This window comes from Aquila chrysaetos, chromosome 22, assembly GCF_900496995.4.
Source record: "Aquila chrysaetos chrysaetos chromosome 22, bAquChr1.4, whole genome shotgun sequence".
Classification (NCBI taxonomy): domain Eukaryota; kingdom Metazoa; phylum Chordata; class Aves; order Accipitriformes; family Accipitridae; genus Aquila; species Aquila chrysaetos.
In genome coordinates this window covers 11955997-11976573 of record NC_044025.1, presented here as the reverse complement: position 1 = coordinate 11976573, position 20577 = coordinate 11955997, and the positions used below count along the sequence as shown (strand labels likewise).

General features: G+C 46.4%; 1 protein-coding gene and 1 long non-coding RNA gene across 4 annotated transcripts in view; both read left to right on the top strand.

Annotated features, from left to right (window-relative positions):
- NSD1 (nuclear receptor binding SET domain protein 1) overlaps positions 1-20577 on the top strand; it is a 67404-nt gene that overhangs the window by 34521 nt on the left and 12306 nt on the right. For all 3 annotated transcript variants that reach the window (XM_029998246.2, XM_029998249.1, XM_029998248.2), the window contains exons 11-22: positions 4887-5030; positions 5446-5569; positions 6126-6326; positions 7767-7946; positions 8278-8434; positions 8731-8936; positions 9530-9642; positions 12370-12639; positions 13997-14113; positions 15514-15655; positions 16109-16215; positions 19487-19691. In XM_029998246.2, coding sequence (XP_029854106.1) covers positions 4887-5030; positions 5446-5569; positions 6126-6326; positions 7767-7946; positions 8278-8434; positions 8731-8936; positions 9530-9642; positions 12370-12639; positions 13997-14113; positions 15514-15655; positions 16109-16215; positions 19487-19691 — 1966 coding nt within the window. The remainder of the gene's footprint in view (positions 1-4886; positions 5031-5445; positions 5570-6125; positions 6327-7766; positions 7947-8277; positions 8435-8730; positions 8937-9529; positions 9643-12369; positions 12640-13996; positions 14114-15513; positions 15656-16108; positions 16216-19486; positions 19692-20577) is intronic.
- LOC115334254 lies at positions 7-3203 on the top strand. Its single transcript, XR_003921073.2, has 2 exons — positions 7-1857; positions 2675-3203. It is a non-coding gene; the product is annotated as an uncharacterized LOC115334254 (long non-coding RNA).

Sequence of the window (20577 nt, the reverse complement as noted above, 5' to 3'; positions counted from 1 at the left end):
GTTGGTCTTCCTACATGTTGTCATCCCTATAACCTGTCTGCTACTTCCCAGGGCACTTTGCAGAGCCTAGGCCAAGGTCGTCTTTGGTTGGCTGGCATGTCAGTTGGGAGCTTGTCCCACTGATGTAGTTGCATGAGCTGGGGTTGAAGCTGAAGATACCACTTTAATTTAGTAGCTGTTTTGTGATGACTGCTTAACTCGGGCTCAGTTTTTAAGCTGCTACTCAGCTAATTCTCCAGGAGAGAGGCTGTTCTGATCTGATGGAACCAGGTTTTGCCTGGCATCTTGCTTTGCACCTCAGAAGGTCCAACTGCTGTAAAAGGTCTTCTCTGGTGGTGGTGATAATCTTGCCCTTTTACACACCAGTATGAAGCACAAGCACTAGACTGTGGACTTCAACCCCTTCTTCCACTTGCACCTGCACACCAGGGTGAGCTAAGAACCACGTTGGAGGGGATGGGGGGGACTGTATGTGACTGCTCACAGGAGCCTCTGATTACATTCTGCCATCCAGCAGAAAGGGATAATTGGGGTAACTCCCTTCTACTGCATCCCAGCAGCGTCGGCACACAAATATCTCTGACAAGCACATTTTGCCTTTTAGGAATGAGCCAGGTATCATCAAGTGTAGGGGAAGCAAGACTTTTCCAGGGAGAGGCGGGACACCTCTGGGCCTCTCACCATCGCCTCTCACTTCCAGTGGCCCAGGTTCAGCAGCAGGCTGTTCTGTCAGGATAGTCAGTATGTATTTCAGGAGCCAATTATAGACATATATTGTTTTATTTGTTGTTGTTATGCAGCTTCCAGGAGAACACAAACCTCACACCACTTCGAGCAGTGCCAGCCACGTTGCTGCTACTGCTTTTTGAAGAGCATGTTTCTGATGGGGGTGATAAAGTGGGGTAATACCCCTGGGCCATGCAAGCCTTCCTGTGATGGTGTTGATGCTCTTTCTGAAGTGTGCTCATCTGGAATAATGTTTCAAGGAAGTCTGTACAATTATCTTTGCCAATGCTGGGGGGCAGTTAACACTGTCTGCTGTTAGGTACCCACTAAGAGACTGGCTCAGCTCCGAGCCACAAATTCTCTGAATCTTTTATAGGGAAGAAAAGAGGGTGTAATTCAGAGCAGCAAAGTAGCTAGGCCATGTCTCTGAAACCTGCACCCATCATTCACTGCAGAGGAAGCCCAGGGAGTCTTAACTGCCTCCAGCCTTAGACATCAGCGTTGAGTACCTGAAGTTAGGTATGGTAAACCATGCAAAAAAAAAAAAAAAAAAAAAAAAAAAGGCAAGGCGATGCTTGGCACCTTTTAGCAGCATCCATTTCACTGTGATTGTGTCTCTTGAGCCACTGTGGTGAGAGTGTGCACCCCTTGGCTTAGGTGAGTGCGTGGGTACTGGTGAGTGTTGGGGTGCTGTGGAGATGTAATTGTGCTTTCACATGGAATTTGGACCACACTGGTGCCTAAGTGACTTTCCAGACACCAGGCAAGAACTCCACTTTGTGCTGAATGGTGCTAGAAGAAATAGATGGTTGATGATACATTGCAGTGAAGCCTTGGATCCAGCTGCTTTCAGAGGAAAAGAGGGCAGAGGAAAGCTTGTCTGCCTGGGCTGAACTAAGCAGCTTTCTCTGTCCTTGCCTGTCTGTGGAGCCAGGAGTGCAAGTTTACAACATCAGGGCAGCAAGAGACTGAGAGAAGGGGATGGAAAATGCTGTTGAAATGGTTGTCAAGGTTGTGAGCCAAGGTCAGGCTGTGCCAAAGAACAGGCCAGGCTTTGAGGATGTGCCAGATACAGCAGCAGAGATAGCTCTGGAAGAAGACCCAAGATGAGACACCTGCCCTCTAGAGGAGGTATGTAGTTTTGCAGGGCTTATGCTGGGTAGGGGAAGGAGGGGGAACAGCGTGACCGTTTCTTTTGAGTGATGGCCTTGAATGGCAATCCCCTTCTCCCTGTTCACAAAGCACAAGTGTCTGGCCTTGCCCATCCTGCCCAGCTCTGACATTCCCTTCCCTATGCGGTTCCGGGAGCATTGATTAAAATAAGGATAAGATCCTGGCATGTGAAATGTGCAGATTGACTAGCTGTTCGTGGAACCAAATAGGATGTGTTTAGGCTGAAAGAGCAGGGCTAGAGCATGCTGTGCCACACTGCATGCTGTGCCACACTGGGCAGTGTGGTCCCAGTTGTTAAGGTAACATTGCCACTAGCAAATGCTTTCAGATCTGAGAAGGAAGTTGCCGGTTAATGTTACATGACTCCTAGGTGCATTTTAGTCTCCCATTCCACCAACACATGAAACATGGCCATCGGGGTTCAAACCAATGAGTCCTAGCAGCCATGGTAGGAAACGGCCAGAAAGATGGAAAAACGAACCAGTTCTAAATCCCTCATACCTCTGTCTGTAGCAAATCTGAGTATGTCCCCTCCCTTCCAAAACACTATCGTGAAACCTCAGCTACAGCAGGAAGCTAGTGCCACTGACCACAGGACGGGTCGTGCTTGTTTACCAGCACCCTGCCCCTCCTGACAGGGACCTCAGTGACCACGAGACGGGATGAGCTTACTTTGTGTCTTTAACACTGGGGCCCCAGCGTAAGCAGAAGCTATAGCTGACATTGTTTGCCCATACCAGTAGCTGATTAACCCTGCTCTTGTTCTTTGTTACAGTGACCCCTGCAACCCTGAGGTCACTGCTGAGCTGAGCAGAAGAGGGAGCACCTATGTAGGAATAGGAGGACCTGAGCTGTAACCAGTCCTTGGAGCACTGGTCGCCGGTGCTGCTCCTGGAGCATTCCAGGAGCAAAAGCAAGTGTTTGGGCCAGAGGGCTGCCTTGCAGCAGACTACATAATTCCTAGCAGAAATACAGCTGCAGGAGCAGAAGTATCATAGCACTTAGCTTGAGAAGATGCTATTGCGTATAGAGGCAAAGGTGGCTGTTGTGTTCTTAGATGGTCTTTTTACCAATGCCATAGAGACCTTCCCCTTCGCTCTGCCAGGGCTGTGTCGTAGGGTGGCAGCAGCTTATGTGGTCCTTATCAGTATTCCCAAAGGCTGCATCACTGCCAGCCTTCCAGCGAGACTGTGATGATAGTCTGTAAGGCTGTACACCGTAAGGTATGTTGGACTGGCAGTAGTTTGTAGCTGGGACTTTGCTTTTTTTTTTTTTTGTGCTCAATAAAGGCAACTTACACCATTCATCTTTGTACTGTGTGCATTAATATACCGTCAGTGCACTTGTGCATCGTTGCTCCACAGAACTGACATGGCTTTAAAATATCCCCTAATAAAACCATACTGTTACATTCAGGGCATGGGGTGGGGACACACATGACACCGACAACAGGACCACTCAAAAAACAAAACAGGCAAAGGAAGCATCATTATCTGACCAGAATACCAGCGCCAGGTTCTTCCAACTTTAAACTTTGGGAGATCTTTATGTCCTTGTTTTGCACAGACTAATAATGTGTTCAGAGGGCGTTCAGTTCAACTTACAAGCTTTGGTAGCACCACAGCTCAGACTGATACTCTCCTGTATAGAAAGTGGTGCAAAGCTCCCTCTTGTGATCATTAGCTGGACACCTGGCACCAGGCAGGCTTGAAGGTATGAGAGTGATGGCTGCTGCTCCTGCCAGCAATTTGAATTCTTCACAAGGTCTTTCAGGTGTACAGTTTGTGTCTGGGCATGCACTGGGTATGGCTTGGTGACCCAGGGAGGAAGTGGCAGCCCCACACTGAGATCACTCAGCTAACTGTTGTGATCTGGGATATTTAAAAAATGGCAGACTCTTTAAAATGTTCTTGTTCAAAGCACTTAGCTAAAGGCATCACTTTGGTGCAGCATTAATGGCCCTTAAGGCACACCCACTCTGGAGTGGCAGCTGGGGCTGGTGAGACCACTGAAGTGTTGTTTAGACTCTACCTGAGAGGCCTGGAAGCTGGCAGGATGGTGTTTCCTAGCTCTTAGTTGCCTGTCCTGGCAAAAGTGAAGGCAGTGCTGCCATGTGCAGCTCCAGGATGGCAGCATCTTCTGGTAGAAGCAAGTGTCTCTAGGATACCTGCTGCTCTCCTTCCCTCTGACAGTGTCTGGGCAGGTCCCATGGCCACATTGGAAGGTGTCCTTCCACCTTGGAAAGCCTTATGGCAGGATCCCTGATGTGGCCCATGAGGATGAGGATGCAGTTGGACCTTTATCCTTTGAAACCCATCTTCTCAGCAGGATGCTCTTTCACCAGTAGATGTTACGGTCACCGTAAGATGTTGCAGTCAGTACTGTGCTACTCGTACAGGACAGGTGCTTATGAAAGACTCACTACCCTAGGCAGGATGGTGGGGTAAATGCCCTGCTGCACTGTTCACTTTGGTGTTGGCCGGCTAGTTCATACTAATGCAGGCTTGAGTACCTGTGTGCCTGTATTTTGCATGGGTTAGGACAAGCTGAGACAAGTGTGGGGAAAAGTCTGGCTCATTTGCTGGGTGACAGCTGCAATAAAAATTGTTTGAAGTTTTTCATTTGCATTTCCAGTACAAGCAGACATCAGCATGCAGGATGCTTTAGACTATTCCAGCCTACCTGATTTGTTTCTATGCAGGGCAGTACCTTTCTTCCTCAGCCATGACTCCTTCCTCAGACAGAGTTATGCACAGGAACATAATTGTGTTGAGTGTGTATTTTTTAATGATCTAGTAAACTAAGACCTCTTTCCTTTCCTTTGCTTTCTTGTAAGTCTTTTTGTGGAACTCTGTGGGGGATGTTCTCTCCAGGGTGGGTAGCACAGACCAACTGCCAAACCTGTTATGTGCTCAATGGCTGAATTTGTAGGTTGCAGGTCAGGACAGGAACTACTGATGGCCCTAATTCTGGATTTCTTTTTAAAGGGGGAGATATCGGTTCATGGGACCGCTGCAAGCCCCAAAGAGGGTAATGAAGAGGGGTCAGAGAACGACCATGGAGTGCCTTCATCCAAAAAGATGCAGGGAGAGCGTGGTGGAGGAGCAGCTCTCAAGGAGAACGTGTGTCAGGTAGCGTCCTTGAAGAAATCTCCTTGAAACTTTACCACTGTAAAGTGTTTTTGTATAAGTTCTGGGACATGCTAGTGCCCCATGTAAGCCTAGGTAGCCTCAGGGTGCTTATTGTAGAATTAACCAGCTTTTCGTGCTCTTTGCTCTGCCATTGTCTCTTCCTGCTAAAGTTCACAGATGTTAGTGAGACATGACCAACGTAGGATTCATTTTAGCCAATGCATGGTAGCAAGGACTGGATGGCAAATGGCAGTGGTGGTGCACAAACCACCTGCATTAACTGACACAAGGAAAACTTGCATTTTTCCACCGGGGTCTCTGCTGGCAGTCCTGACCAGCACGCAGGCTGTTGCTGTCTGGGATGAGTTGGGGAAGGAGGTTGCTCGGAGCTTACATTGTGCTTCTTTCCCCGCAGATCTGCGAGAAGCCGGGAGAATTGTTGCTGTGTGAGGCGCAGTGCTGTGGTGCTTTCCACCTGCAGTGCCTTGGGCTCTCCGAGATGCCAAAGGGCAAATTCATCTGCAATGAGTGTTCCACAGGTACTGCAGCTTTTGTGAGCACGGGACAGGGTGGTTGCTGCGTGCTTACCTGGTGCTTCATTTTGCTGGAGTGATGTGCCTGCAGTAGGGCCGCTAGCTAGCTCTCAGTTCTCCGATTATTGGTTTGATGTTTGATAGTGAATTTCTAATTAACTGATCTTACTGTTGATTCAGGCGTGTGGGGTGCGAAGAAGTGAATGTCCAGATCTGGTAGGAAGGAGAAGCGGAAATTCTTATATGGGACTAGGGAGAGAGGGCTGGTGGGGAGGATGAATCTGGAGCCGACTGGAAAGGGGGGAATGTTGTAAGTAGGGTTGTTGATTTTTGTTTTTCTTCTTTTTCCCTGGCCTGAAATCACAGCTATAATAATATTTTTTTTGATCTGGAGTTTTATTGTAGCTGCAGGCAAAACCAGCCTGCTGCAGAGACCTGTGCTTTGGAATTGGTACAGCAGGTTGGGAAGTTGTGCTGTGCTAATACGCAGCCTGGTGGAAGTGTCGGGTCTTCATTTAGCCCTTCAATGTGACTGGTGTTGTGTTTGTTGCTGTTTCTCCAGGAGTCCATACCTGCTTTGTGTGCAAGAGCTGCGGGGAAGATGTAAAACGGTGCTTGCTGCCCCTCTGTGGGAAGTATTACCATGAAGCATGCATACAAAAGTATCCGCCCACAGTCATGCAGAACAAGGGCTTCCGATGCTCCCTGCACATATGCATGACTTGTCATGCTGCTAACCCAGCAAACATCTCTGCATCTAAAGGTACCGACATCTTCTAGGGGATGCCGTTAGAAGCTTTTTCTTTGTTACCTGTCCACTGTGTAGTTACCTCGTCCACTAGTTCTTCATGTTGATTTTCTGTCCTTGCTGCAGAGCTTGCTGTAGTGTTTGCTGAGGAATAGCTTCTCTCAGGGGAGTGGAAAAGGTGGTGTCAGTATGCGAGGTTGCTGCTCATCAGCACTCCTGATGGTCAGACATGGGAACTAAAATGTTCTTGTCTGTCCAGACGCTTGGATGCCTGCACGTCCAGCAATGTCACACGCCTCTCTGGGTTTTTGAATAAGTCTCTGGAGCTGTACAGACACTCTCATGTTTTTCCTATGTGCGTTTCGCTGTGCCAGTGCTGTAGATGCTGCCTGCTTAGCAGCACTGGCTATCAAGGCAACGGCATAGAGAGCAGTGTAGTAAAAGCTATGATACTGTTCTAGTTCTCCTTTTTTTTATAATGCAAACTCTTGTCTTGTAGTAGCGACACCCTTGGGCTAAGCTTCTCAGGCAAACATCTGTTTGAGCTGTTTGCAGCAGTACCTTGACCTTTATCTCACATGACTAAACTTAAAACTTTTATGTGATAGTATTGTATATTTGCTTCTAAAGCTGCCTTCCATTAAACCCTTGGTATCTGAAGACAAGTGACAATGAGACGAGCTCTATTTTTATCCTCAGGGTCTATGTTAAAGTTGTCTTTTTTTCCCCCACATATCAGTATTTGGTGTAGAAGACAATACTGAGGCCTAAAGCCCACAGCTGACCACTTCCCCACTGAACATTTGCATTGTGTTCCTCTGGCTGGTGCTTTTTGGTGGTCAGATTTACCCATTTCCTCCTACCTCTTCTCCCTCTTTATAGTCTCCTGTGAGGAACTGAAAACAGGCTCTCAAAAACCTTGGATAAATTAGGCTTGTAGGCAATTCTGAATTCTCCGTTCTGGAATTTCAGGGTAAAATCTGATAAAGTGGAGAGCCAAGTGCCTATGTTTTCAGAAGCTACGCGGACTGGTTTCATTATGTGCAGCTAAGCACTTGGAACACCCCCTGTGTAATTACTGTCTGAGCTGATTTACTAATTATTTGTGTATGATAGGAAGCAGTCCTAGTCTATGAACTCTTGAGCTGCTTCTGCACAGCATGCAGGAGGTTTTTCACTTCTAAGTAACACAATTTTTTATATACTAGGTACAAATATATATTAAAGATATTTATAATTATATATATTTTTTTTGTTATATTAAATAATTTAATAGGAATCCAGTGAGTATGTTATGGATAGTCTATAAAAATTAAAGGTCAGTTTCCTTTTCCAAAGGTCACTTATGGTTGCTCGTTTTGAGCTTAGGTATCAAATAGAGGCTAGTTTTGGCAGGAAACAAAAAGTCTTCCTCCTTTAGAGGTTCACTGTGTTCCCGCCATGTTCTGGTGCTAGGTCGCTTGATGCGCTGTGTGCGGTGTCCTGTTGCATACCACTCCAACGACTTCTGCCTTGCTGCTGGGTCCGTGGTCCTCGCCTCCAACAGCATCATCTGCCCCAATCACTTCACTGCACGGAGGGGCTGTCGCAACCATGAGCACGTCAACGTCAGCTGGTGCTTTGTCTGCTCAGAAGGTGAGACAGTCTGCGCTGGGTCCCCTGTCACCAAGGAATGCCCTGACAAGAAGTCATTAGAGCAGGCAGAAGCTTTGCCTGTCTAGAGTATGCCAGTGAGAACTGCGGAGAACAGATTGCCTTCCTGTCCGTCCCCATTTAAGTCCAACTTCAGGCTAGGGTTTTTTTCAGATCCTTAGAAGGGCTCTTTTTGCAGCATGAGTGGGGCACAGCTTTTGAAAAGGGTTTGCAGAAGAGCATCATGCCCTTATGTCAGCTCTGTCTGTCTGGAAGTGTGGAGTCCAGGGCTTCTGCACAGTGACTCTGATATTCCTCCTCCTTTTCTTTGCAGGGGGCAGCCTTTTATGCTGTGAGTCGTGCCCGGCTGCATTTCACCGTGAGTGTCTAAACATTGAGATGCCAGAGGGAAGCTGGTATTGTAATGATTGCAAGGCAGGCAAAAAGCCACACTACAAGGAAGTAGTCTGGGTGAAAGTTGGGCGCTACAGGTAGGTGAAGGTGGAACAGATTTGTCCTCATCCCTTCTTCATGCAGTGCTTGTGGTGATTGAGGTGAGAAGCTGCGTCTCTCTGCAGGGTACAGTGCAGCAGCCTCTGGCTTTTTTGCATGCATGTAGCGGCCGGTAAAATGCGTGCTTTCCTTCTCCAGTAGCCTCTTGTCTTCCCACCAGCCTTGCTGGTAGCCCTCACACACTTTTTCCCCATGTCCCCATGCAGTAGCATACTTCTAAGGTGGTTGGAAGTGGGGAAGCCAGAGGTTTCATCTGCCCTTCCCTGTGTTGCAGGTGGTGGCCAGCTGAGATTTGCCATCCTAGGACAATTCCTGTCAACATCCAGAAAATGAAACATGACATCGGTGAGTTCCCTGTGCTGTTCTTCGGCTCCAAGGATTACCTGTGGACGCACCAGGCCCGTGTGTTCCCTTACATGGAGGGTGATGTCAGCAGCAAAGACAAGATGGGGAAGGGCGTGGATGGCATATACAAGAAAGGTAACTTGTCTTCATCCAGGGAGGTACATGTTCTTTTTCTCTTCATTCCCATTTGGAGAAGTGGCATTCTTGTAACAGAGAAAAATGTCTTAGAGCTAAAGTGAAATGAAATCTGTAGAATGAGCTGCTGCTTATCTATCATCCAGTGCACTCAGTATGTTCGTTGGTGTGACTCCCAGATGGGAAGAAGGGTGTGCAGATCTTGAATGTTTCTCCAGCTCTGACATAGCTGCTCTAAATCTGAGTGAGCAGCTGCTTTGTCAGCTTCCCTGTGTCTAATATGGTCAGTATATGTGTATAAAAATGCAGTTGGTTGTTGTGAATGCAGCTGCCTGACACCTCTGCCCAAAAGCAGGCAAAGCTAGCTGGTAGTTTGGATGCTTCATGACCCATGAACAGGTCCCTTACTGTAACTCTAGCAACTGCCCTACTGCATTGGCCTTTTCTTCACCCCACTCCAGTGAACCTCTGCCTCTGAAGTATGCAGCCAGGGAGGTTTGCTTGTGGAGCTGTTAGCACTGGGTAGACACTGGCAGCACAGCTCTGTGTGAGCAGAGGGAGTTCCTCATAACACAGCCTGTTCTCTCATGTAGCTCTTCAGGAAGCTGCAGTAAGATTTGAAGAGTTGAAGGCACAGAAAGAACTGAGACAGCTTCAGGAAGACAAAAAGAACGACAAGAAACCTCCTCCCTACAAACATATCAAGGTGAGGGCAAGTGGGAGGGGACAGGTGCAGAAGAGAAGTCTTGAGCTGTCGGTGCAGGTGATTTACAGGTATATAGAAAAATTTCTACTCTTTGGGCATCTGGCTGCATTTGAAGGTTACTTTGGTCCTCTTGGCATCTTCAGTCATCCTCCACAGAAAGGATTCACATATGTGCAGAGCCGTATGGAAGATGGACACCAGTAATAGAGGTACTCTGATTTACCGGAGCAGATCTGGACATCTCTGTGCTGTTCCATGTCAGTTGTGTGCTCTGAGGGGAGCATCTCTCTACCTTGGGAACTTAAGGGAGAGTGCTAATAATATGTTAAGTACTGTGTGCTATTGATGGCAAGGTGGGCATCCCAGGTGGTGCAAGACAGGAGATGGTCAGGGTGCAGTGGAGCAGAGCTGCGTGGAGGATGGTAACCCACAGTATCTTGTTTCATCTCTGCTATTGTTTTATATCTCTATGAGTTGGTGACTGAACAGAAATACTAAAGCAGGTGTGTGTGCTGGAATATCAGGCCTTTTGCTGAGTTTTGGGGAACTCTTCATGTTTAGGGCTGTATTTTGAGATTGAATTGAAGCAGCCGTAGAAGTCCTACAGGATGGAGGTGACTTGAGACGAGAGCTGGGGCCAAGTGGGTGCATGTGCTTGAGATGTGGGTCCAGACTGATCAGAAACCCTGTGACTCAGGGACTGTGTTCTCTTTTTTCATTGCCTCTGTCTGCTCCTTCCCTTTTTTACGTGACAAACTGTGAAAGCTTAACTGATTGCTGGCACTTTTTTTTTTCTAGCTAGGATTTCTAGGCAGGCAGATACATCCTGCATGAGTTACTGTACAGTGTAAAGAACACAACTGAATGCTGTGGCAGCAGTGTGGGCCAGGCAGCTTCAATGGGGGAAATACAGTTTCTCACTATAGGTATTTTTAAGCCTATCTCTGGCCACAACATGAAGGAACTTTGGAAGCAGTTTGGAGCCTTTGAAATACCCCTTTAATATAAATAATAATAGTCATGGTCATTAGTCATGGCAGCTCTTCTGAGGTCTGGGTGCAAGCTGTTTGTTTCTGAAAGCAAAGCAGTTTGCAGGAGCATACAGTGAACTGGAGAAGGCTTTGGGGTAGAATGGCCAAAGCTGGCTGCGTCTTCTCTCAGCCTGGCCTTCTAAGGGGTTCAGCACCTCCGGGTCCATCCCAAGGAGTGCCAACATGAGAGGCTGCTGCAAAATACGCTTGGAATCCTTCATCACATCAGGGTTGTGGCTAGTCCAAGTGTCCTGTTTTGGAGCTGGTTTGTACTAGCAGTGCCTCAGGGAGTAGGGCAGGCCTGCTGGGTGGACATGCATGCGTGCTAAGGGGCACCACACTCGGACACCGTGGTCGTTTGGAGTGGTGGTGCCAGACCCAGCAAGAGCACCTCTGTCTGCCTGGTGGTGGATGGTCCTAATCCTGTGAGTCTCGTCACTCTTAATGAGGTGATGAGCTAACAGTCTGAGTAAGAGATGGGAAGCAGCAGAAGAGTTATGAAGAAAGTTGGAGGTGGGAGGCCATACTAGGAGGGAGGGGAGACTGTGTTGAAGAGATTAATCAGGGAGTTCTGCAGGGTTTGCTTTTAAACAAAAGAGGAGGATCAGGGCTAGGCCAGCCTCGGTGTCCTAGTTTCAGCTGGGATAGAGTTAACTGTCTTCCTAGTAGCTGGTACGGTGCTATGTTGCTGGCTGGCACCACAACACTGGGCAGGCTGCCAGTGTGGAAACTTTGCTCAGTGGGTGGGACTAAATAAATTGGAGTGGGGGGCTGAAATAGTTTTGCTAAATGATCCCCTCCTTTTGTGTTCTGGGAGAGGAAAGGGAGCTGATGGTATTGCTTACCTGGGCAAAGAACAGCAAGGAGCTTTTCTTCACTATCTCTCTCAAAAGTCCTGACTCTCTGTTGCCTGCCTTTCAGCATTCGCTGCCTTTAACCAAAACCAAAGGACCCTGCTTATGCCACAGACACGCCAGTCGCTTCTCCACCTGGTGCTGCACTCTGCTTCCTTCTGGAGCGATTTTTAGAGAGCTCCTTGGCTTAACTCTGAGCTCCTCTTTGGGCCTTCCAACCCCAGCCTTGTCTGTTTTTTCTTTCATTTACATCTGCAGGACAGTTGGGTAGGGAGCTAACTGCTTGTGGCCTGGTGCATAGGTAGGCCCTCTGTACTCTGTCACGGGCATGTCCACCTGGTTCTCATAGTGACAGCTGAGAGCAAAAAACAAGCTTGAAGGTAACAGATTAAAAAAACAGGGCAGTAAGGAAAATATAAGGAAACGGACCTGACACTCAGAGACTGAAGAAGGTGCTGTTCCACGCAGAAAATGGTTTGGTGTCAGTCACAGGTATGGTGTGCACCCAACGAGAGCACTGGGCCACCTGGGCTGGATGCAGGCACAGTGGTGATGGGAGGGGTGCACTTGGCAGCCTCTCACTGCTCCAGGGTCACAGAATACACATTGCACCAGGTGACGCTAGTGGGGGACCTGCATCCTCCTTAGCTCTTCCCTCTTAACTGTATATCTCTTGAAATTGTGTGCCCAGAAGTACATATGTGCTTGTACTTGTGTTCTTCTGCCCCTCACTGTAACTAACTCGCACTGCAGCCTGTCAGCTCGTAGGCAAGGGTTGAGTGTAGAAGTGACTATTGGGATAACCTGTTCTTAAGAGCTAACATCCTTTGTGTGTGTTCAAGGTGAACCGGCCGGTGGGTAAGGTGCAGATCTTCACTGCAGACTTGTCCGAGATACCACGTTGCAACTGCAAACCAACAGATGAAAACCCATGTGGCCTGGATTCTGAATGCATCAATCGCATGTTGCTCTATGAATGCCACCCCCTGGTCTGCCCTGCTGGGGAGCGCTGCCAGAACCAGTGCTTCTCCAAGCGGCAGTATCCTGAGGTACAAATTTTCCGCACGCTGGCACGAGGCTGGGGCTTGCAAGCCAAAACAGACATCAGAAAGGTACGTACTCTGTTTCTGCATTTAATTTTCTCTTGCCACTTCTCTCTTAATCAGTGTTGGTTTCAATAGATTTGAAAAATCACCAACTTCCATAATTTGAAGAAGACTTCTTGCTGTAGAATGCTATGTAGGAAAGAAATGGATAAATTTAACTTTTCCAGTCCTGACAAGAATGCTTTAGCTCAGCTAACCAAGAAAATGATTTGCATGTTGATGTTCCACAGGGTAAGAAAAAGATGATTGCTCAGTTTGTCTGCTCGTATGGATGATGGGCTTTGAGTACACCAGAACACTGCCCTGAAGACGATGCTGAGGATTTCCAGATAGGGAGCAGTGATTATACCTTCCCCCCATTCTTGAATAGCCAGGCTTTTCCAGCATAAGAATCTTGTATCAGAAACTGTGAAACCAGGGCTTGTCTCTTACAAAAGGATAATGTCTTGGAGATGGCTATTATTATTGCTGAAACTGGTTATCTCCAGCTAAAACACTTGTATATACTTTTTTAAATCCAGGGAACAGTAGTTCTGTGGACACACATTTGTGCTGAATGAAGAAGGAAGAATGTTAAAGCAGAGAGAACCCCAAAGCTAAAAAAGGGTGAAGTGAAACAGAGGACAATTAGCATAGTAGGAGAAGAATGTCTGAAAAAGGCGTAGGGATGACGTGCTACAGGGGAGGGCTTGATAGCAGAAGGAAGAATGTGAGTCCATCCTGTTTAGGCTTTGCTGCCTGCTGTGATACAGGTTAAAGGATCTCTCTGCCATTCCCTGTGCCTGTTACATTTCACTTTCAGCAGACAGTCTGGAAACAGCAAAACTCAGTTATTTAATGGAGGCACCTATTAGCCCCCATGGAGCAGAGCTGGGGTTCCTTCTGAGTGTTGAAGTACAGTCTCTGCAGTACTTCACTGCAGGGGAACTCCATGGATTCACTGCAGGAGCAGGTGCCCTAGGTGCATCATGCTGCTCGGTGTGGTTGGTTCCCAAAAGGGTGTTTCCAGCTGGAATGCAGTTATGCAGTGCTTTGAGCTTTGCAGCAATGAACTGTTCTTGTGGTTTACTTTTATGCTGTCCCTGAATGTTAATTCTTTCCATAGCACAAAGAATAGTCTGGTGGCCATTGTTGCTTTATTTAATGTATTTCAAGCTGTTTGTTGAGCATATGAAACAGATGTATGATTCAGGGCTCCTAGTGAAGATTATAGGTCAAACTGGCTGCAAAGCACAGAGGAAGATTTTTATGAAAAGGTTTCCACAAAGGAAACAGGAACTAAGTTTTAGCACAAAGGTGGATGTCCCTCCATCTTGGAGGGAATTTGTCTTGTCTTATCAGCTTGTTGTTTTCTCTCTGGCAGGGTGAATTTGTTAATGAGTACGTTGGGGAGCTAATTGATGAAGAGGAGTGCCGAGCCCGAATCCGCTATGCTCAGGAGCATGACATCACCAATTTCTACATGTTGACACTGGATAAGGTACGTGGAAGGAATTTCTTTTGCCAGGATCCTAGACAGAAGTAAAATGATTGCAAGCAAGTCATGACAGTGGTATTCTCCAGCAAGTAAAAAGGTGCTAGGAGTTGCTGATGAGCTGGTCTGCATTTCCACTGAAGAGAAGACCAAAAGAATGGATTTAAGGTGCAGTAGAGAAGCTTCAGGTTCGATATTAGGATTAGGAGGAAAGTCTCAACCGACTTCTTTGGAGTTTATTCAGAAGAGGTAAGGCAGTTGTCTGAGGGCAACTGTCTGAGGATCGTAGATCCTACTTCAGCATAACAGGGTGAATTTGGTAACCTTGGGTTCCTTCCCAGCAGCTGAACCCTGGAGAGTCCAGAACTGGGCTGGTATGTGCCAGAGAAGGCATCAGCCCTCAGATGTACAAGTATCAGGCAAAGTGAGACCTTCATTTAAGTTCAGATGCCAGGTCTCGCTGATTTAAGTACAGGGGTGGAGTTTGTTACACCCACAGACTCCTCCGTGGGTCCTGGAGGCCAGGTTGTTGGTATGAGCTCCTGGCTTTCAGAGGTAACTAGTTTTGTTAGCTGCTTGTCACACTTTGTCACTCAACCTCGGAAAGATTAGAAGGAAATCATGAAAACAGGCATGGGAAGAAGCTGTCCAGCGTGGGACAGGGTAACAATGTGACTGCTTTCTGGCTCTCCCCTCTTCTTGCTAGAAATTTACACTGACCCTATCTTGTTCTCCTTGTCTGGCTGATGGGTGGAAGGCAGGGGCAAACCCAAGTGTTAGTATCTCCTGTTATTACAAACTCAAATCTCAGTTGCAGCTGCTTTCTCCGATGCGGTCTAACAAATGGTAGTGTGTTGTACAGAAGTGTACCTCATACATTATGTACTGTTCCTGTTTTCCTTCTATACATTGACTTAACAAGAAACAGGAACTGGTATTTTGCTTTTAAGCAGACGTCGGAGTCTGGAACCGCAAGTGCTGCCTTGGAAATGTGCTTAGTGTAGTGTTTATCCAGTACTGAAACCACAAGGAGAGCTAACTTCCCAGAAGGCAGCAGTAGCATTTTCCTGGCTGTTCAGGAGCCTGTGTCTTTGAAGAGGAAGATGATGTTGTGCACGAGACTGTACTGCCATATGATCTGCCAGCCCTGACCAGAGACGTCCGTGTGTGGAAACTGGTTGGGTGTCTGTCAATTGTCCGGGCAACACAGCAACACCTGTCCCTTACACTTGGTTAAAACACATGTATGAACAAGGTGCTTTGCACGTGTCATCAGATGCCTCCCTTGTCATACTTTTCAGTACTGATTAATGCTTTCCTAGTATACTGGTACCTGTGCTGCAATAGCTTGAGCAGGAAATGACAGTTTATTAATGTGTTTTTCTGGGTATTTTTTGCAATTCCAGGATCGAATCATTGATGCTGGGCCAAAGGGCAATTACGCTCGGTTCATGAACCATTGCTGCCAGCCAAACTGTGAGACTCAGAAATGGTGTGTGAATGGCGATACTCGGGTCGGGCTCTTCGCAATTGTAAATATCAAAGCTGGTAAGGAACCCTACTCTGTCAGTACCTGCAGTTAAAAGCGTGGGAGTGTTTCTCTAAGGAAAGGGGAGGGTTTGTAGCTTCTTGGGAAGATACTTAATTTTTGTTTTCACGTAGGCAGTCATGAGACTTAACACCAGCATTGACATAATGAAACACATACATCCATGATATAAATGGAGGTTCATAGCTCTAATTTACAGGGTCAAGAAATAGAACTAAGCATGCTACAGTGTGGGGTTGAATGCTCTTTTTGGCTGTAGTGTGTGATAGGAGTGTGGGGTTGCAATGAATTTTCAATCCACACAGATCTATGGGTAAATTAATAGTTAGTATCCTTGTGTAGTTGTGACAGTCATTTGTGTCATATTTCAAAAGTGCTTTTACTTCAGCAGTAAGATGTTCTGCTCCATAGTGCATTACAACTTGCTTGGTTTTGATCTGCTTTTGTGCCAGGGACTGAGCTGACTTTCAACTACAATCTGGAGTGTTTGGGAAATGGAAAGACCGTTTGTAAATGTGGTGCCCCAAATTGCAGTGGCTTCCTAGGAGTACGGCCAAAGGTACGATGCCTCCTTTAAGCTTTTGTTCTTCCAAATTATCCCTTTGCATAGATGTGTATCATTTGTTTGAGAGATCTCAGGAAGGGTAATCTGGTTTCAGTGTGGCCATGAAAGCACTGCTTGAAATGAGTTGAACATCCAAGTTTTCATTCTGAGAGTGCAGATCTTAGACATGAATTATTAGAGTTGCTATAAATAATGACAGGAAATTGTATTTTACAACAAAAGAGTAAATGAAAGATTTTTTTTCAGAATTTTCTGCTTACTAGCATGACAATTTCCATCACATTAGAGGGGCAAAGGACAGGCATGGGAAAGGCTTCCATTGTATAACCAAGAAACCACAGCTCAGCCCATTTTCCAAAGTAAAGGCCTGAGTAAATTGTGAGCATGCATGGAAGGCCGGCAAACTCACATTCCTTCAGACTTGAGTTGCTTTAGAGCCAGAAGGCTTCTACATCCCCATCTTTGCTGCAATAAGAAAGTTCCTGGTTTTTTCTCCTTTTGGTTAAGCAACTGAAGTGCACACATCAGACAGGAATAAGAAATTTGCCATATCTGAAGTAGAAAAATGACTAGCTTTTAGAGCTCACTGACTTTTGAGAGCTTCATGTTGTAACTGTAATGTTGCAGTAACAGGAATTGATTTCAATTACCTTCTTGTGTGAGCTGGTTCTCACTGGGAAAAGGAAATAACAGGAGCAGTTGGCTGAGTTCCCAGCTGTCACCAGCTAAATCTATGTCTCAGCTGTTGGTTTGTTTCAAGAGCTTCACCAAATCAGTGTGTAATCCCTCTGCTCTGGCATGTGGATACTGGCAGCTTACCCACAGTTAAGGGTTAAAAGCTCCAGTAGCACAGTTGTTAAGCCCCATCAATATATAGGGAAGGTTTTGTGAATTCTCTAGAGAGCTTAGTTCTGCAGAAAAATTAACTTATGATTAAAAAAACTTTGTCTTCAGAAGCTGACAGGTGAGGTGAATTACACATCTGATGTATTTAGTTCTTTTTTGGGCTGTGATTTAAAGTTAATTGATTTTGTGCTTCTCCTGTGTTATACATGGCTTGGCTGTCATTTTTGCCCTGGAATTGCAGGTTGCATGATGGAAATCGGAGAAAGGTGCCCTTTAGTTGGCATTAATGTTCCATTGTGATGCCTGAGGTGACTCATTCCATCATGATGAGATGGGCTAAGAAACAATACCCAAGAAAACAGTACCTTGGGGTTTGTTTGTTTTGGGGTTTTTTTGTTGTTGTGTTTTTGTTTGTTTTTTTTTAATTCATCCCACAGTAGATGCATTTTTAAGCTTCCTGAAGATACAACAAGACAAAACTTCACTGATTATGTTCAAGTTCACTCTTAAAAGTGACCTTTCTAACTGGGAGTGTGGAAGAATGTTTGGCAGTCTATTGTGCTGCAGTGAGCAAGTGGGAATCGCTTAGTCCAGCTGTTAGACCTTGCTTGGACATTCAAATTAGCCGTGAAAGGTTTTTCTTGTTCTCTTTGTAATTAGCTGGCCGAGGTACTAGGGGCTGAGAATAGGTGGAATGGTTTAGGTGGAGTGATTTCACTGCCTGCATTTTCAATGATAAGAAGGGCCTGACTCGTCCCCATTGTCAATGGGAATGATGGTATGAAAACAGAAATATCCACATGTGAAGGGGAAGGAAACAATCAAGAGATGTAACTCCCTAGTGGCAGGACAGCTGGATAACCACCGCTGCTGAATTCTGAAATTGTAGGTCTGGAAACAAAGGTCTTTAAATGTTTTGGTGCTCTTGTTTTTAATCTTGCTAGGAGAGTGACGAAAATAGTGCCCAATATTTATGCAGAATAAAGGATTCAAAAATCGCCGTGTAGGCATCATCTCAGCACACAGAGATGTTCTGCGTGGAGAACACATATATTGACATGAAGATATGTGGAAAATGGCCTAAAATGTAGCTCATGTCTGTTTAGATAAACTAAACTGATAGTCCTTTGGTAAGGTCACTGACTGGGAACAGGAAGCATCATCTTTGTGGAGTTGAGCGTTTGGTACAATGGGACGCTTAGCCTGGAGAGGATCTGTGCTAGGGGGTTAGGACTGCTCTGAGGACCTGGCTTGAAATGGGGGAGACGGAGACGGAGGCGGAGGTGGGGGGTGGCAGAGTTTGAGGAAGCCTTAGGCCAGAGAAGAGAGCACTTAAGCCATTTAGATGCCAATCTTGGGACCAGTTGTGGTTATTTCATTATTGCCTGTAACACAGCTGTTGAAAGCGTGGTAATTTTAACTATACTGATGACACAAAGACGTCAGGTGTAATCGGTGTGGGAGAGGATGGGGCTGTTGCAAAGGAATAGCTAAGTATTACTGGGAATGGGCTGGAGTTCAGAGATTCGGTATGCCAGAGTACACACCTGGAAGGTAATAGCAGAAACAAATCTGCCATGAGAAGGTCATCGATGAACAGTCATGGTGGAGAAGGAGCCATCGTGCAGTTCAGCTGCCGCAGGACTGAGCTGCTGTTGCAATGCAGCTGTGAAAAAGGCAAATGGGGGTGGTGCTTTGGGAGGGATTTCCTATTCTTCGGGAGAAGTGTTGGTGTCATTGTACATGGCCTGTGAGGTGTCGTCTGAAGTAGCATGCATAATTCTGTAACTTGTGCTTGGGGGAAATAAACTCAATAAGTGCAGAGAAAAGCCATTCAGAAGACTGAGGGTGCAGGCTGTGAGTGTTTGGTTTGTGAGAAGGAGAGTGTGTCCTGGTGGTTACTTCAGGGAGATGGAAAAACTTCTACTGGAAAAGAGCAGCGTTAACACAAGAACAAATAGGTCTATACTGATCACAGATAAATTCAGACTGAAAATTGAGAGGAGTGAGGAACGTCAAAAAGTGCAGGAAGGCCTGGGAGAGACTCCTCATGAGTCATGGGTGTGCAAGGAGACCCACCCGCTTTGACTGAGGACCTGAAGAGTCTGACAGGTGGCATGAGCTCAGTGATGCCAGGCAGCCCCTGGCTCCTCATTCTGCTGTTGCTAGTTGTATATATCCCATGTTTAACCAGGCTTTGGTGCAGGGCTCCCAGGCTCTTTCAAAGAAAATGAGAACTATTAGTGTAGTAAATTGGTTGCCAAATATTATGAAGCACTGTAGAGATGCTACGTATGTTTCAGGTATGGCTGGCAGCGGGATTTTTATTTGCAGGGTTTGCAGTTATATCCACTGTAGCAGGAAGGGAACAGATGGAAGGGGCAGAGACCTGCATTAACTGACATTGTCTCACCTGCAGAGCCAACCCAGCCTCACTGAGGAAAAGTCCAAGAAGCTAAAGAGACGGCCGCAGATGAAGCGCAGGTCGCAGGCGGAGGTGATGAAGGAGCGAGAGGACGAGTGTTTCAGCTGTGGGGACGGAGGGCAGCTAGTTTCTTGTAAGAAGCCAGGCTGCCCCAAGGTGTACCACGCAGACTGCCTCAACCTGACCAAGAGACCTGCAGGTCAGTGCTCTGCACAGCTGGGCTCTGCTTGGGTCACCGTGTTGGCTCGAGGTGTCCCAGGTGCTGCTCATCACCTTGCACTCACTTCACAGCATCTTAAAATGTAGAGAAATCTTTCTCACTTGAACAGACCTTGTGGCCCACACAACCCTGGTTTGCACCCCACTGTGACTGCAAAGAGATTAATTAATTGCCAAAGGGGGAGCTGGTCCTTGCCTAAGAAATGGTACTTGTGAGCTGACCCCATCCTTGGGGCCTGGCAGAGGACAGTCCCAACAATAGTTGAGGTTTTGGTTCCTCAGATTGGCCATTTTCCCAAAGTTGAAGACAACTGAGTGAGTTGAATGGTGAGGAAAAGCACTGATGGAAAATAGGAGTTAGAGAGGAATGTGTTAGGTGTCTGAATAGCCATGAGCTCATGGTCAAGGAAGAGAATGGTATCAAAGCATATCCTAGTTTGTGGTGAAATCTGAGGACAGAAATTTGAAATAAAAAGAAAAAATACTTGAAAAGTACTTCTCCTTGGGTGCAGAGAAAGAAACAGGCTTCCTGTATGAGTGATAAAACAGCTCCGAGTTCATTAGTAGCTCAGGAGGTGTAAAGTAATATCTATTAGAGGGAAAAATTTAAGCTGCATTTAAAAATTGTAAGGGAGCTGGTTATGAGGCGTGTTTCCTCTGTTGTTTCAATTTGTCTTGGTTACTAAAGGAGCTCCTGCGACCTTTAATAAGTGTTCAGGTTTAACCAGTGCTCAGAAAGGGAAAAAGTCTGACCTGAGTCTTGGTAGGCCAGTTAATTCGATGTCTGCCAGGCCAGGAGGATGGAAAAGCTGATACGGGATCAAGTGCCTAAAGAGTTAAATGGTAAGAATATAAACAATACTATG